Source organism: Pteropus alecto, unplaced genomic scaffold, assembly GCF_000325575.1.
Source record: "Pteropus alecto unplaced genomic scaffold, ASM32557v1 scaffold24, whole genome shotgun sequence".
NCBI classification, from domain to species: domain Eukaryota; kingdom Metazoa; phylum Chordata; class Mammalia; order Chiroptera; family Pteropodidae; genus Pteropus; species Pteropus alecto.
Genome location: NW_006439192.1, coordinates 4,449,565 through 4,464,283, shown reverse-complemented (window position 1 = coordinate 4,464,283; position 14,719 = coordinate 4,449,565). Strand labels below are relative to the sequence as shown.

General features: G+C 32.4%; 1 protein-coding gene and 1 pseudogene across 11 annotated transcripts in view; both read right to left on the bottom strand.

Moving 5' to 3' along the window:
• Positions 1-14,719, bottom strand: part of NSD3 (nuclear receptor binding SET domain protein 3) — a 93,169-nt gene that overhangs the window by 49,186 nt on the left and 29,264 nt on the right. For all 11 annotated transcript variants that reach the window (XM_025049971.1, XM_015592875.2, XM_015592874.2 and 8 more), the window contains 3 exons: positions 6,606-6,677; positions 6,009-6,168; positions 971-1,125 (listed from right to left, as the gene is read on the bottom strand). In XM_025049971.1, the coding sequence (XP_024905739.1) occupies positions 971-1,125; positions 6,009-6,168; positions 6,606-6,677 (387 nt within the window). The remainder of the gene's footprint in view (positions 1-970; positions 1,126-6,008; positions 6,169-6,605; positions 6,678-14,719) is intronic.
• LOC112483497 lies at positions 13,280-13,398 on the bottom strand (annotated as a pseudogene).

Here is a 14,719-nt window from a genome sequence, read left to right as displayed (position 1 = left end):
ACAGAAAAAAATAAACCTGAATCACAGTCTCCATAGGTCTCTATGTCCAGAGATGATCACAAAATTTATGACTGCCAAGACAGATAAGAAAATTTTATATAAAGGTATGTGAGATGACCACAGCAATTAGAAACTATCCAGGGGGTTAGACTGAGGTAGCCAGAAATTAGCTAATGAAACTCTGAGATTGTATAGTTTATGTCAAACACTGATATATAAATCTGTAAAATGTTAAGTCTGATAAAATTAATCAAAATCCTGTGATTAAATTTAGCTTTCCAAGTGTAAAAATATAACAAATTTCTGAATCGCGAGACGCACGCTAAAATTAGTTGAGTTTAAAAGTCTCAACCAGACAAGAGTATCAAGAGTTCATGTCAAAATTCTAAAATATCCACCACTACATCAAACATATTTCTTGGTTCCATCACTTGTGTGACCCTGGTTGAACCAGTTACTTAAACTTTCTGTGCCTCAATTTCTTCACCTGTAGAAACAAGAACAGTATCTACCTCACTTGTTATGAAGACAAATGAATTAATATATATAAAATGCTTAAAACAGTGCCTGCCTGTCTTACAGTAGGTGCTCACTAAATATTTTAAAAACTACTTTCATAAAAATTTTTGCTAAATAAGAGTAAAGGAGAATTATGAAAAGATGCTCAAAATAGGAAAAAGAATACAAATCCCTGGCAAAATCCACATCTCACTAGCATCTACTAGACTTATGCACATTAATTCAATTTCAAGCAGAATCCAACATTGTATTAAGCAGATATAGTTTTTAATAGTACGGTAATGTTTATATGACAAAACTTATGGATACACTTAAATTATTAAAACTAGACTTAGAGGAGTTAACGAATCATTCTAACAATGGTCTGAATTCAAGTATAAAAAGTTCTACTAAATTATAAAGTCCTTTAAAAACCATATTTGATTGATAATGTTAACCTGTTGTCAGTTACCTTTTGTTTCTCAGAGTGATTACTGGCTTGTTTGGTTGCCTCAGCCAGTAATTCTTCATACTGTTTATGACCTTTATACTCTCGTACCCGTTTTTCATGAACCCATGCCCTCTCTGGCTGGTTGCTAAAAAACTGGACGTGATATTCCCGGGCACCTAAAAGTAAAAATGCTTATTAACCATTTCAGAACATAAACATCCACATATACTTTGCCAAAAACATGAACCTAAGCCAGGTTTCCTAGTATTAGAATTTGTGTGTTTTGTACTATCCAAAGATATAATCCAACATCTACCAATTATACAACTAATAGTTACTGTAAAAATCACACCAAATGATTAAAATTAGTTCAGCAAGTTTTAAGAGAAAGAAAATCAGAAATTCTGCTAATTATTAGATTTGTTACCTTGGTTATATAATTTATTTTTACTTGCCTCAAACTTTTATACAAACAAATCTGCATATAAATAAATTTGTCCTTAAAAAATGTATAACATATTTTCTTGGACTTTTAAAAGCCAAGTGCTGGTCAAATAGCTTTTCTAGGTATATCAAAATGTGGTATACAGGCCAGGGCTGGGGTGGAGGAGAGGCCAGTGGGACTCTTTCAGGGATCCTATGAGGTTAAAACTATTTTCAATATAACGCTAATATGTTATTTGTCTTCTTCACTATGCTGACATTTGTACTTAAAACTGCAGGAGCAATGGTGGGTAAGAGTGCCGCATCTTAGCACAAATAAATGCAATGAGTGACATCAACTAACTGTCATATTCTTCACAGCCATATATTGGCAGTTAAAAAAAAAAAGCCAGTTTTACTTAATGCACTTGATGAAACAGTAAATATAATTAATTTTTACTAAATCTCAACCTCTGAATACATGTGTTTTTAATATTCTGTGTGACAAAATGGGAAATATGCATAAAACACTTCTGCAGATAGAAGTATGACGTAAGTTATCTGGTGGAAAAGTACTTGTGTGATTGAGTTGCTGCAAGGTGAACTGGGTACTTTTTCATGGAACACCCTTTTTACTTGAAAGAATAACTGACAGAAAAACTATGGTTATTTGATCTTGAGCATCTGGCAGATATTTCTGAAAAATGAACAAAACAAGTTTGTCACTTTAAAAAAAAAACCACACAAAAAAACTGACATCATTTGTTGCCAATAATAAAATTTCATCTTTCAAGCAAAAAATTAGAATTAAGAAAACTAGTATCCGCATTGATAAGTCTTATAACTTCAAGAATTTTCTGACAAAGTAAGTGGTGATACTGACTAATGTGATTATAAAAATATCTATAAAGAAATGTTTCAACATTTGGAAGATATGTATGACTTGGTAAATAAATATATTTTAAATGGCCAATGCATGATGTTAACAAAATCATGAACAATAAAAGATCAATTCAAAGTGCAAAACAGAACCAATGAATTTTAATGTAACAAAGTACAAAAAGTCGATCGACATGATTTCAAATTCCATACTGCAATTAACCCGTCACTTGTTGAGTTTTGCTGTAAAAACAAAGAAATATACCCCCAATTATCTGAAAAGGCTCTTAAAATATTCTTCCCTTTTCTAACTACATATCTGTGTGAGGCCAGATTAATTTCATATACTTTAACCAAAACAACAAATCATAACAGATTAAAAAGTAGAAGCAGATAAAAGGATCTGGTGTATTCACTTAAGCCAGACATTAAAGAGGTTTATTACAATGTAAAACAGTATCATTCTTCTCACTAATTTTTTTGAAAAAAAAGTTATTTTACATAAGAATATAATGATAACATACAGTGAGTTCTTTTAAAATGAACTAGAATTTTAAAATTTCCTTAGATTTAATTTCTAAATTAAATAGTAAAAGGTATAAACCATGTAAACAAAAGTTTAAGAGTCCACAAATTTTAAGAGTAAAAGTAGTTCCAGGATCAAAACATCTGAAAAGTTGCTCTACAGTAATATTACTCTGAAAGTAAGTATAGTTCCCAGAATAAGCCAGTCTGTGACAAAATAATCACAGAAGAGTGAGCGTTTAGAACCTATGATAATTTGATGTTGTTAAGACATCTAGATACATGATCAGGGATCTTATACTATGTATTTTTTTTTCTTTTTGGAAAGGGAGACCTTTCATTCTTCTAATGGTTAATTTTATTTTATTTGACAGAAGTATTGGTCCATGGTAGACTGAAATTTTTTTTAAAGAATAAAAACTAGTCCTTTACAAAACATAGTTTGAAAAACACTGCTCTAGAACAAAAGTCTTAAGTAATAGAGAAATGCAGAAACAGGTCTTGGGGAATCCAAGATAATTCAGTTAGGAAAAGATAACAAGCAGATCCCTACTAGAAAAATGTGGTATTAGGCTTAAATTGAACTTAGTTATCTGAAACCAATTATATCTTGGATTTGAAAATTTTTAATTTTATTAGACATTAACAGGGGATGATCTAAGAAATTATTTTGAAACCAGATTAAAATTTTATATGGCAGATATCCTATGAGAGAAACATACACACACACCTCAGATTTCCATATCATCTAATCTGAGAAGAGCCAAACACAAATTCTATTATAATTAATGAAAAGGTTTATCAAAAAGTTTATCAAAAGAAAGTTTATCAAAAGTCCAACAGTTCTGAGGGACAAAAAAAGAAATATAACTTAAACTCATAGGTGAGTTTAGAGGATAATGACTAGCAGGGATGCAAGAACATAGGACATAATCTGTTTCCAAAAGTCTGAGTTATTTATTCAGAAACAAACAGATAATTCCTAAAAACTTGATAGTTAAAAACATAAAAACTAAAACTAACAGATAATATCTCATTTTAATATTTATCTTCAATTTCTTCCTCTGTTAAAGTCATTTACTATAGACAAAACGAATCAAACAATATTTGCCTCTTTGTTAGCATTTTGTTTTCTGTTGGCTGGAAAACCATAAAATAAGAGTAAAAATCTTAAAGACCTGAAAGATTGAGAAATAAGCACATGTGTAAAACCATCCAGTTTAAAGTTAAAAAATATATATTAGGATTAAAGGTTACAACAGGTATAATGTGATACCATTTAAAACTCTCAGTAAAAATATTTATTTTCATACCTATTAATTACATTATAAATAGAGAAAAAGAATTACTTTCAAATCCTTAATAGTATGTAAATATTTGGAGGAAGAAACTATGGGTACCTTTAGTTTCTGACCATACATATTTTTGTATTGTTATAAAGAGAAAAATCATTTTATTTTAACTTGTTCTTTTTTTTAGGCAAGGCAACCCTTAGTTGACACCTCACAGACTGCAACGACCTTGTCAGCTTACAATTCCTTATTTTTTATTTTTTATGCTTACAGCATCTGGTCTTCCTAGGTGGTCTCCCATCCAAGTACTAACCAGGCCTGACCCTGCTTAGCTTCTGGGATTGGGCTTGCTCAGGGTAGCATGGCCATAGACTTGTTTTTAACTTTTAAACTTAAAACGAGACCTAAACAATGAAATACAACTTAAAATAGACATGTGATCCAAACATCTTTCAACATGCTCTTTCAAAGAACTGTACTTTTATGTGTGAAAACCATTAAATATGTGTTCCAGTGCTAAAAATCTGGCTAATAACAATATGGAAACCAATAATTACTACATATAAGCAAGATAAATTTTAAAGTAGTTTAGATAATAAGCAACATAAAATGCTTCACGGGCATAATATGTGGAACACAATCAACAAAATTAAGTTTTATGCTATGTTTTTGGTTTTCAGAAAAACTGTTAGATTACTTTATTTAAAACTGCACCACACAGCCACATAATGGAATATTATTTGGCAATAAACTTAAAAAAAAAAAAGACCAGAGGTTATAGAATAAGATTTGAGACTCGATATACTGATATGAAATATAATAATACCTACTTCAGAATGTTGCTGCTATGAGGACTGCATAAGAAAATATATAAGAGAACTGCTTAACACAATGCCTTGCACAAAAGTAGACATTCAACAACTTCTTTATTTTTTTTACTTCTGCCCCCTTGATGCTTCCAATTACCCCAACTTTTAATCAGTAAGCTATGAAGAGATGATTGCCTTTTACACCAGGGCAGGTTCCTGACTATAGAGCACAAGAGTTACAGTTATGGCCGATCCTGTCACAAATCTGACTTGCTAGACTTATGTAGACACTTTTTCTCCTCATAATAGTGAACAGGGACCAAGATAGAATGTTTAAAGTGATAGAAAAATAAATAGGTGCAAAGTCCTCAATGACAGTAAGAAACTCAACATATAACAAAAGTGAGTTTGCAAAGCAAATATCTAGAAATAAATTCCAAAGTCAAACCTTCCTCTGGCTACTAGGCAATGCCAGAGTCTCAGGAATCTAATCTACATATTTTGGTTAAACCCAGAAAAAGGAGTAGAAAAAAGTCAGCACACACCTTTTCTTAATATTTATTAACATTCCTGATGTAAGATTCTATGCTATATAACTAGATTCAAGTTATACTTCTATGCCACACTGGATTTATAAGGATGTCTCAGTAAATGTACACATTCAAAAATGGAGTGAAGGAAAGAAGTGTCCTACAAAATTTATCAGGATGAAAAGCACTTGTATGGCTAAAAAATTACTACCCAGAGGAGTCAATGCTGAAATTAAAATATTCAAAAAAGCTTGGTCCAAATGCCTATTAAACTCATACGTCTTATTACTTATCCATCGGCTTTATTTTAGAATTCTTGAGAGGTCAGCCAGATTAAGATCTTTTTAAAAAAGTATAAAAGAAATTATAAAACAAATGTGGGGTGTTTAAGGGGAAAACAAGGACTATATCCATTGTAGAGGCTCTCTGACAGTTAAGATGACCATAATTGTTTCACTGGTTATTAAAAACTGATATAGTTATGCATATTTTGGTGTTAGAGTATATATCATGTGTATATGCTTATATTCATAAACAATATTTAAGATTCACTTTTTTCTTTCCAACCTTTAACTTAATATCTGTTTATACCTTTTCTTACCTCTTGTGTTAATTTTGGTATGAACCTCAAGCTGGGGATCACTTGAAACCATACAAGGCCACCAAGGATAGGTTCCCACCTTAGACCAAACAAGATCGCCAACCTGGAACTTAACACCAGCGGACACTTCTGTTGTTGGAACAGAAGATACTGGCTGAACCTATAGGAAATGGTCATAAAACTTCATCAGCAGAGAAATTTTAAAAAAGAAACTATGTACAAAGTACATTAAACATGCTATCCGTGTAAACTTTATTCTTATACTTTTCTCTGATACTTGCTATCCATAACTAGCAAAAGAAAATAGAGAGGAGGACAATAATTAATAAATCCCACTCCAAATATTAGAAACAGGATTGGTGGTTTCTGGTGCCAGATTATTGATAAGGCATCTTTAGAAATCACATAATCTATTTAAAAGTGGTTATAGTTTTGAAAAGGAAATTAATTCACTGAAAATATCTACCTCTTAAACCAGCTCCAAGATTTATTTCAGTATGGAAATGTAACAATATGTGTTAAATGTATTATAATCTAATCACTCTGCTTTCACCTTATAACATATTTGATTAGACCGTATTCAATAAAGCAACTCACTGGGGTTTCCTCCTTTAGTACTGGATCTTCTCTTGGTTTTTCTGAAACAGGGTCAACCCTCTCATTTGGTATCTATGTGAAAAGGCATAGATGAAAAGAATAAAAATGGCAACCAAAGAATAGTAGCATAACAAAAAGAATCAAAGAAAATTAAACAGCAAAGAGAATAAAGGACATTTATTATTAACTGGATAACATGAGGAGTAATGAATACAACTTAGGCAGTACTTGCTATGTCTTAACAGTAATTTTCTATTCCACTTCATAGCTATATCTCCCATTTCCTATTTTATTACTTTTAAAACTTAATTTCTTACATTTTTTTTTTTTTTTTTTTTTAAAAAGCCTATCAGAGTAGATGAGATTGCTAGTAAGATGTAACTTGAAATTTTTCTGGAGAGTATGTTGGCAAAATATATGAAAAGTCTTAAATTTTCAGACTCTAACCCAGCAAATCCACTCCTAAAAATGTATATTGAAAAAAGCATTGAGAAGTATGTGTAGACACACACACGGATATGCACAGACACACGGATATGCACAGAAGTGCTATTTATATTTTATATTAAAAAATGTAGCATTTGTTAAATTATGCTATAACTAGTGAAATGATATAAATTTTAAAATGACAAGAGAAAAATGACAATGTTACTTAAAAACAGCAAGTTGCAAAGCAGTTTGTATAGTATGATTCCAATCTTGGAAAAATAAAATTTTTTTTAATGTGCATAGAAAAAATACTAGAAAGATACCACCACGTTAGAATAAGTGATTTTTTTGGTGTGTTTGTCTATATTTATCAGATTGACTATAATAAACATTACTTTTCTAATCATGCAATCCACAAATATGTTATTTAAAAATTAATTCCTTTAACCCTTTGAGGAAGCAATTTGGAACTAATTATCAATATTCTAAATATGCACACTCTTCAATCTAGCATTCATATTTTAGGAACCTATTTACAGAAATACACAAAAGAATATCTAAGCAGAAGAATAGTAACTACGGCAGCATTTCGTGTCAGTAATCTACATGTCCACCAATATCTTCCGACTTTTTGATACACTGCATACCAAACTGTTAAGAGTAGCTGTCTCTACGGAACAAGATTAGGAAAAAAATGAGAGAAGATTCATTACTTTTGGATTAAATAATTTTTGAAAAGTTTCTCACTCGTCAAAGAACAGAATTTAATTTAGATGGCTTAAAAATAGGGCTATAGCCATCAAATCAGGTCTTAACCCCACTCAAAAAAATATGGCTAATTCTAAAGACGACTTAAAATTCTCATTTGATTGATTAAAAACATTTAAAACACAGTTGTAAAGACAAATTTTTCTTAAATAAATTATAAAAAGGTGTTTAACTCTTAGGAAATAAGCAAGACTAATATTCCAAAACCCAAGTATCATTCATTCAACAGTGCCTACAAATTTTCAGGCACTTTTCTAGAAGTTGGGTATACAATGGTAAAACAAACAGTTGTGATCCCTGACCTCAAAAAATTTACAGTTGGATAGGACAGACATTAAACAATTAAAAACACAAACATATACTGATACAATGTAAATATATAAAAAGAAATAATGGTGTGTGTGTGTGTGTGTATCTTTAGAAATGAAGCTCAGGAAAGGCCTCTCTGAGAAAGTAAATTATAATCTGAAAATCAAAGGAAGAGGAGTTAGCCTAGTAAAAAGTAGGGGAAAGAACATTCCAAAAGGAGTGGTATGTGTGAGGTCCTTGAGGTTAAAAAAAAAGGGGCGGGGTATAAAGTTCAAGAAGGCCATTTCAACTGACTTAACTGCCTCAAGGAGGAGAGGGGTTGCAAGATGAGAGTGTTGAGACAGGCTACATTACAAGGGCTTCGTAAGCCATGTTCAAGCACTAGTATCTAAGTGCAATGAAAAACCATTGAAGAGGAGGATTAGGTAGAGAAGTAGCACACGCCAATTTGTTTTTAAAAGATCATGTTAGCTGCTATGTGGAGAATATTTTGGAAAGGATCAAGAGGGGAAGCAGAATGTTTAATAGGAGGTTAGTGAAAATACTGGAAATGGCCCAGGTGAAATAAGATAGCGGCAACTTGTTGATAGGCACAAAATTAGCTCTGTCAGATGCATCTGTGGCGGTATCATGAAAACATCTAATCTAATAGGACATACTCACTGAGCTAGGAAAATATTCAAATGAAAAAAAATTTTTTTCCTCATCATAAGCGTAATAATAAAGCAGTTTAGATATACTGTTCACATTTGCATAGGCCCATTTGGTGGTTTCACTTCAGTCTACAGATGTAACTTACGCCTTCACTTCAACTTCTCATTCTCAAGCTATAGCAGGAAAATAGGGCCACTTGAGGAAGCACACATATAGCCAAGAAAGCAGATCATCCTCCGTACGCTCATGATGTCTGGGCGTAAGGGATCTCTATAACTCTTTTAGATAAGGAGTAACTAATCTTTGCCAAACAATAGAATTTTACTATTGTAAGAACTGGTCTGAAGCCCATTAATATTTTTCGCTTTTTGAATTAAAGACAGAATTTTCTTCAAAACTTATTTAAATGCCTTATCTTTAGTTTTTATTTTTTTGATATTTTGGTTTGTTCCAGATTATTCACATTTCCTTCAGGCTGGCTTGAAACACTGTTAAAATCACTTTCATACAACTGAAATTTTTTACAGTCATTTTAAAAGAAATGGCAAAGGAGAGAAAGAGACTCAAGATTTATTCTAAGCCTTCAAGGCTATATAAATAAATGAAGGAAAAAGAAGTCAAGGATGCTGCAATGACAGAAAGAGAATATACACTGTAAAATGTGCTAATGCGTGAGCAAAACAGAATTATCTAGTTGGAATTTAGAGATCTGTTACTTGAACTCAAAAGAAAGGTTAAGAGGCAAACCAAGAGATAGTATAATTATAAACACCACTGAAGAAGTTTTTAAGATGAAATGGTGAACAGAAGTCAAAAGGTTAAGAAAAATGAGTCAGAAAAATGCCAACAGATTAACTGCATCTGGGTATAAAATCCATTTTCCTTTAGTTGTTCAAAGGATAGATAAGCTTAAAAGAGATTAAAATCAAGTAAGGACAGAAAATACCTTTTTTTGGTACTAACTGTGTTGCTTTAGGAAGAGAAAACACCAGAAAAAGATGACAGTGAATTAGCTCTCCTTAGTGTTCGAGTCATCTTAACTTTAAACTTAGGATTTTATGGGTATATAAAATCCTTTTTTCCATTTTCAGTGAATTCCACATAGAAAGACCTATATTCCAGGAAAGAATCACAGGAAGTTTCATAAACAGGAAAAAAAATGATCACAGCTAAAATAAAATTACATTATCCTAAGTATTCCTTTCAAAAACTTGTTCTAGTACTTTTATTCGAACCCAAGCAATTAAGATGAAAAATATGCATCAAACCTGGCAGAATTACAACCCTTAATAATTTTTAAAACATTGAGCAAAGTCATATTCTCTACAAGAACCAAAAACTTGTCTATATTTAAGGTGAAAAGAAAATTTTTAAGGGAATAAAATGTGTTTTCCTGTCACTTTTTGAATAACTGCTTAAATTTGTAATCTTAAAAACTTAAAAAAAAAAAAACCCTATGCAAAAAGAACATTTTGCATGTGAACAGTTTCTAAGAATTTTAAGAGCTAATACTCTTGAGGCTACAGAACCAAATATAATCTTAAACTTAGTGCTAATGGGACCAAGCCAGCTATTTGGTTTTTTATAAGTGAAAATGGCAAGCTAAGAGTTAATGAGACTAGCCTTAGTGGATAAGCCCAGAGGTGCTGGTGAAAGACCAACATTTGAACAAGGCCTACACTCACATGCCTGAGGCATTACACCTGCCAAGAAGGAAGAAATGCAGAAACACTGCCACATGTTTCTAATTTGGTGGGAGGAAAAACAGCTAAAGCAGCTTTAAAAAATATACAATTTCAGTAGTGATCTCCTGCTGCTTAGACATTTGGACACATTTTCATTGTTGAGAAGGTATACTTAGATTGTTCCAAATAACAGTCACTCTTTAGAAGACCAAACAGCTCAGAAACAGGAGGAAATACCTGTAGATCAAATACTAAGAAAAAAGAAAAGAAACAGTGAGTGAATTTCTGAAGTGAGATTTTGTTTGCTGAAAAAAAGAATCTAGGAGTGGAGAGATATGTATATGTATATATCAGCGTAAGGACAATCATTCTAAGCTTTTCTTCCAGGCACACAGCTCTCCTTATACTTCCCTAAGGTACTGGGGGAAGGGAGCTGTCCAGTGGTGTCAGCAGACTCTTGGGCTTTTCACGTCTAAGCCCTCCATAAGGCTAAAACACCAAGGGCTTGAACCCCTGGCAAAAACCAGGAGGTGCAAAGGTATCAAAAATTAAAACTTTAAAAAAAAAAGCTGTCCTGAAAGAAGCAAAATAGATGTTGCTCAAGTTAAGGAAATGCAATAAAAAAATATATAAGGTTACAAAACATAAACTTGTGCACATCACTAATCATCTGTATAGCTAGCTTAGCAAAAGCACGATACTAACAAACAAACAAAGGGCCTTGGGAGTTCTAGCTTTAAAGTTCTATTGTCAACTTTTATAGCACCCATCTCTTAAGCTTATAATTGCCCCCTTGTGTGATAAAATTTTAATTAATCAAAATTCAACTAATGAGAACTTAGCTCTTCACTTTATTTCTTTCAAAGAAATGAGAGGGAAGAGAGAAAGAGGGATAAAGATGGGAGTAGGGGACAGGGGTGTAGGGAGAAAGAAGGCAGGGAGGAAGAGAGAGAGGGAGGAGCGAGTGAGAGAGAAACAAGAAAAAAATGTGATTTCCCTCAAAATGCAGTGCAAAAAGTTAACTTCTGTCCATTTCAGGAAATGGTCTTGGTAATATTTAGTGCAATCAGTGCCACTTTCTACATCTATATCTTCAGTCAAATTGACATTCCTTTACCTAAAGATATTTTAAGATCCTAAATAATTCAATATTAAATTATGTCTCACTTGATTTACTAAAAAAAGAAAATAAACAAAATTCTTAAATTATGTCTAACCATTCTAACAGTTAACTAAAGGTATCAGTGACATAAAGAGCCAGGCACAGCATATAACAAATAGAATTGGCTTTAATATCTCATTGCAAAGTGACTACTAGAAATATCACTGCACTGAATTTTTTCCTAGATTCCAGAAAAGCAAAAAGTAGATATGAAAAAGACTTTTATCCTGCCTCTAATTGCTTCCAGCCCTATTTCTATTTTGAGATATATTTTAGTAAATTTTATCAGCAAAGGCAAAAAGTCTAGCCTAATAAGTAAACCTAAATATTCTACTTGACAGATTCTCTAGAGCAAAAGCAAGACAGGCCAGCATGACAGTTCTCAGGAATTAAGCTAAAACCAAATTCAGGTTTTGTGCATTTTTGCGATTCCCAAAGGTTATCACATGTGTCTTCACTTTGGGTCTAGAAAAGAAATGCTACAGTGAATGTATCTGGAGTGAAAAAAGTTAACTTCTCTCCTTCCATTTATTCATTTACTTAATAGTCATTATAAGTTACTATGTGAGCTAAGTTCTGTGGGGGGCGGGGAGGGGATATACTAAATGACATTTAATAATTAAAAGGCATTTCAAAAACCATTTAGTTCCAAAGCCTTCATTTCAGATTAATTTTACAGTTTTTATAGAACTAAGACATTATAATAGCTACTCTTTATCTCATTACCCAGCTTTATATTCTTCATAGTACTTAACACTATCTGAACTTATATGCTTGTTACATACATACGTATGTGTGTATGTATTTTGTGGCTCCTCTTATTAGAAGAGAAGCATCCTGTAAGTAAAAGTCTTTACTTTTCATCCATTGTTCTACTTTCAACTCTGAGGAAAATGTCTAGCACACAGCAAGTACTCAACTGACATCTGTTAAATGAATAAATAATACAGTTATAGAAAAATGAGAAAAACATATCGAAATATAATACTGGGACTTGTGAGAGTGTTAGAACCAGTGTGACCTTTGCTCCAGAAAAAGATCATATTTGAATTATATGAAGTACTAGAATCCAGCTACTAAGGAAAAGGTGAGTTGGTAAAAAGTAAATATTTCTCTGAATAGAGGATAACAAATTAACTTATTCAGGCATACCAGGTAATAGACATTCATTTCCTCCCAAATCAATGTCTGGAAAACATCTTCAATTCATATCACGTATTAGAATACTAACTAAAAACTCTTCATTCAAGCTAGAATTGACTTATTACATACCTATTAAGAAAATTCATACTGAAACCTCAGAGATATTTAAAAAGCCTAGAAGAAAACAGAGGCAGTAAGCTCTTTGACATCACTCATAGTAATATCTTTTTGGATATATCTCCTCGAGAAAGGGAAATAAAAGAAAAAATAAACAAGTAGGACTACATCAAATTAAAGCTTTTGCACAGCGAAGGAAACCATCAACAAAATGAAGACAATCTACTAAACAGGAGAAGATATCAGAGAAGGCTTAATGTTCAAAATATATAAAGAACTCATATAACTTAACACCAAAAATTTTTTATTTATTTTTTTAGGCGAAGCAACCCTTGGTTGACCGCACATATTGCAAGGACCTTGTCAGCTTATAATCTTTTTTTTTTTTTAATTTTTTTTATTTTTTATGTCTACAGCACCTGGTCTTCCTAGGTGGTCTCCCATCCAAGTACTAACCAGGCCCAACCCTTCTTAGCTTCCCAGATCAAATGAGATCAGGCTTGTTCAGGGTAGCATGGCCGTAGACCCCCGAATATTTCAAAACCCCCAAAAATGGGCAGAGGATCAGAACAGACATTTCTCCAAAGAAGACATAAAGATGGCCAACAGATACATGAAAAGATGCTCAATAGCACTAATCATCAGGGAATGTAAATTAAAACCACAATGAGATATCACCTCACATCTGTCAGAACAGCCACCATCAATAAAGCAACAAATGATAAGTGTTGGCAAGGATGTGAGAAAAAGGAACCCTTACATTCTGTTGGTGAGATTATACATTAGTGTAGCCACTATGGAAAATGGTATGAAGATTCCTCAAAATAGTACAAATAAAGCTGCCGTACAATTCAGCAATTCCAATCTGGGTATTTATCCAAAGAAAACAAAAACACTAATTCAAAAAGATATATGCACCCCCCTATGTTCACCATAGCATTTCTATTTATCCAAAGAAAACAAAAACACTAATTCAAAAAGATATATGCACCCCCCTATGTTCACCGTAGCATTACTATTAATAGCCAAGATATGTAAGCAACCTAAATGTAAGCAACCTCAATAGATGAATGGATAAAGATGTGTATTTATATATAATAAAATGTTATTCAGCAATAAAAAAGAATAAAATCTTGCCATTTGTGACAATATGGATGGACCTAGAGGATATTATGCTAAGTGAAATAAATTAGACAAAGACAACTATCATATGATCTCACTTATATGTGGAATCTGAAAACAAAAATGTATAAACAAAACAAAACTGAAACAGACCATAAATATAGAGAACAAGCTGATGATTGCCAAAGGGGAGGAGGTATGGGGATAGGAATAAAAAATAAACATATGAAAAAAAAATCATGACTGCAGGTGCCCAAGCCACATGGAGGATCGTAAGATTAGGTATTACCTTGGTTCCTTCCACTGGCGTGTAACACTGATTACTAAAACAAAGAGTGTGAATAAATATGAACTGAAAATTTAGACCCGAGCAAGTCTCTAGACCTAACTACTAGTTTACACGAAACATAGGGGACAGAAGAACATGTTCAGTGATGTCACAGGGATGCGATCAACAAAATTCAGAATATGGGACTCTCTGAAGGACAAACCCAGTTTCTCTAATACACACACTGGAAGAAGAAAAGAGGTGAGGGAAACATGTAGATTTAAGGAGTCCTAAGAAACATGTCTACTAGATGCAATGTATGGTCTTCGTCTGGATTCTGGTTTAAACCAATCTATTGATTGGTTTAAAATTTAAAAAAAAATTTTTTTCAGGAGCATGCATCTTAAATTACCTATGAAGGAGGACTTTTATAAAAACTCTACCTGAAATTTTAGTG